At 63.9% G+C, this 1,499-nt stretch overlaps 1 protein-coding gene across 1 annotated transcript in view; it reads right to left on the bottom strand.

Moving 5' to 3' along the window:
• Positions 1–657: 657 nt before the first annotated feature.
• The window catches only part of LOC102041996 (protein O-GlcNAcase-like), a 21,550-nt gene continuing 20,708 nt past the window's right edge, over positions 658–1,499 (bottom strand). Inside the window, 3 exon segments of the mRNA XM_031064004.1 lie at positions 658–794; positions 1,019–1,190; positions 1,260–1,452. Of these exon segments, the coding sequence (XP_030919864.1) occupies positions 658–794; positions 1,019–1,190; positions 1,260–1,452 (502 nt within the window).

The following is a 1,499-nucleotide window of genomic DNA, read 5'->3' as shown; positions in this document are numbered from 1 at the left end:
GAGGGGACACAGCAGCAGCAGGTGTGAGATGTGTGAGAGTGAGGGTGTGACAGGGATGTGCTGGCACCCCAACACTTTCCCCAAAGCAATGAGCCACGGTGAGAGCCCAGCAAACGCTTTATTGCCAAGGACAGCGCTTCCCTCAGGCCCCAGGCACAAAAAGAGAGGCTGCCCCGCCGCATCCCATACCAGATCAGTCCATGCAGACAAGCAGGTCCTCAGTGCCGAGAGCCAGCCCCAGCACCGGCTGCCCAGTCTCAGGCCACACGGGGCATGGAGAGAGCTGGGCAGCCCAGCCTGCACGACAGGGACACTCCCGTGACACTAAGGCACCGTGCTGCGCCCCAGGACCACAAACTCAAACACTGCTCACGAGTTCCTGCAGGCCTGAGGGTCCCCAGCAAAAGTGCAGGGCACCCAGCAAACATTTGGGGTGGCACAGAGGTGACTAAATCCCGTGAGCAGCAGAAATAGCTCTCTGCTACCCAGGTACCTCCCAGCCCTGCACACATCCCAGTGACATCCTGCTCGCCCCCGTGTCCCCTCTCATGTGTACCTGGCCTGCTGCAGGCGCCCCTCTGCTCCCGCTTGCTCAGGCCGATGCTGCGTGGGATGGGGGGCTCAGCCTGGCCTGGGGCACTGCCTCCCTGTGCCCTGTCAGAGGAGTCGTCCCAGGAGCTGAGAGCCGGGAGAGCTGCCCCAGGCCACCGGCAGAGCGACAAAGCCCAGCTTGCTGTAGAAGCTCAGCTGCTGCCTGTCGGTGTCACTGACCTGGCAGAACACTCCCCGTGAGCCTGCAAGCGAGGTGAGAGTCAGGGCACTGGGATTGGGGACACAGTGACAGTGACCCCCTCCATAAGGGAATCAGTCTCTCCCCTGCCCCTTTGTCACAGAGTGATGCCCCGAGACACAGGCCCGCGTGTCCCCAGTGCAAGGGGAGGGGACAGTGCCTGGGAGCACTGGCAGGGGACAGCTCCCAGCGCTCGGAGGAAGGGCAGCACTCGGAGGTCACACTCACCATTGGCCCTGAGTGCACTCAGCAGGCAGAGGGCCAGGCTGCGACTGGCCCCCACATCCAGCACACGGGGGGCCGTGCCCAGCTGTACCAGGGAGGGGAAACGCCTCAGCACGGGCTGGGGCACTGCCAGGGGCTCTGCGTGGAAGAAGAGCACTGCTTCCTCCAGGGCATCCTGCAGGAGACAAGCACAATGAGGGAACCCCCTCCACCTCTCCTATCCCCACTCCAGGCATCCCCTCACCTGTCCCAGAGCTGCCCCGCCTGTGCCCAGCTCTGGGGGGTACTTGTGCCTTATGGCTGGCAGCCAGCTGCTGTCTCGCTGCTGCAGGAAGCCTTCGGCGTGGAGTGCTCCGGCTGCGTAGCCACAGGGGCCATCCTCATCCTCCAGCACAAAGGTGTACTCAGGGCTTAGGCTGAGGAAGCTGCCCAGGAGCCTGCCAGGGAGAGGGGAAGCATGGCTGAGCTGAGCCTGGAGCACCTC

Source organism: Geospiza fortis, unplaced genomic scaffold (assembly GCF_000277835.1).
Source record: "Geospiza fortis unplaced genomic scaffold, GeoFor_1.0 scaffold62, whole genome shotgun sequence".
NCBI lineage: Eukaryota > Metazoa > Chordata > Aves > Passeriformes > Thraupidae > Geospiza > Geospiza fortis.
Note: the sequence above shows the minus strand (reverse complement) of the source record. Positions and strands in the feature narration are given on the sequence as shown.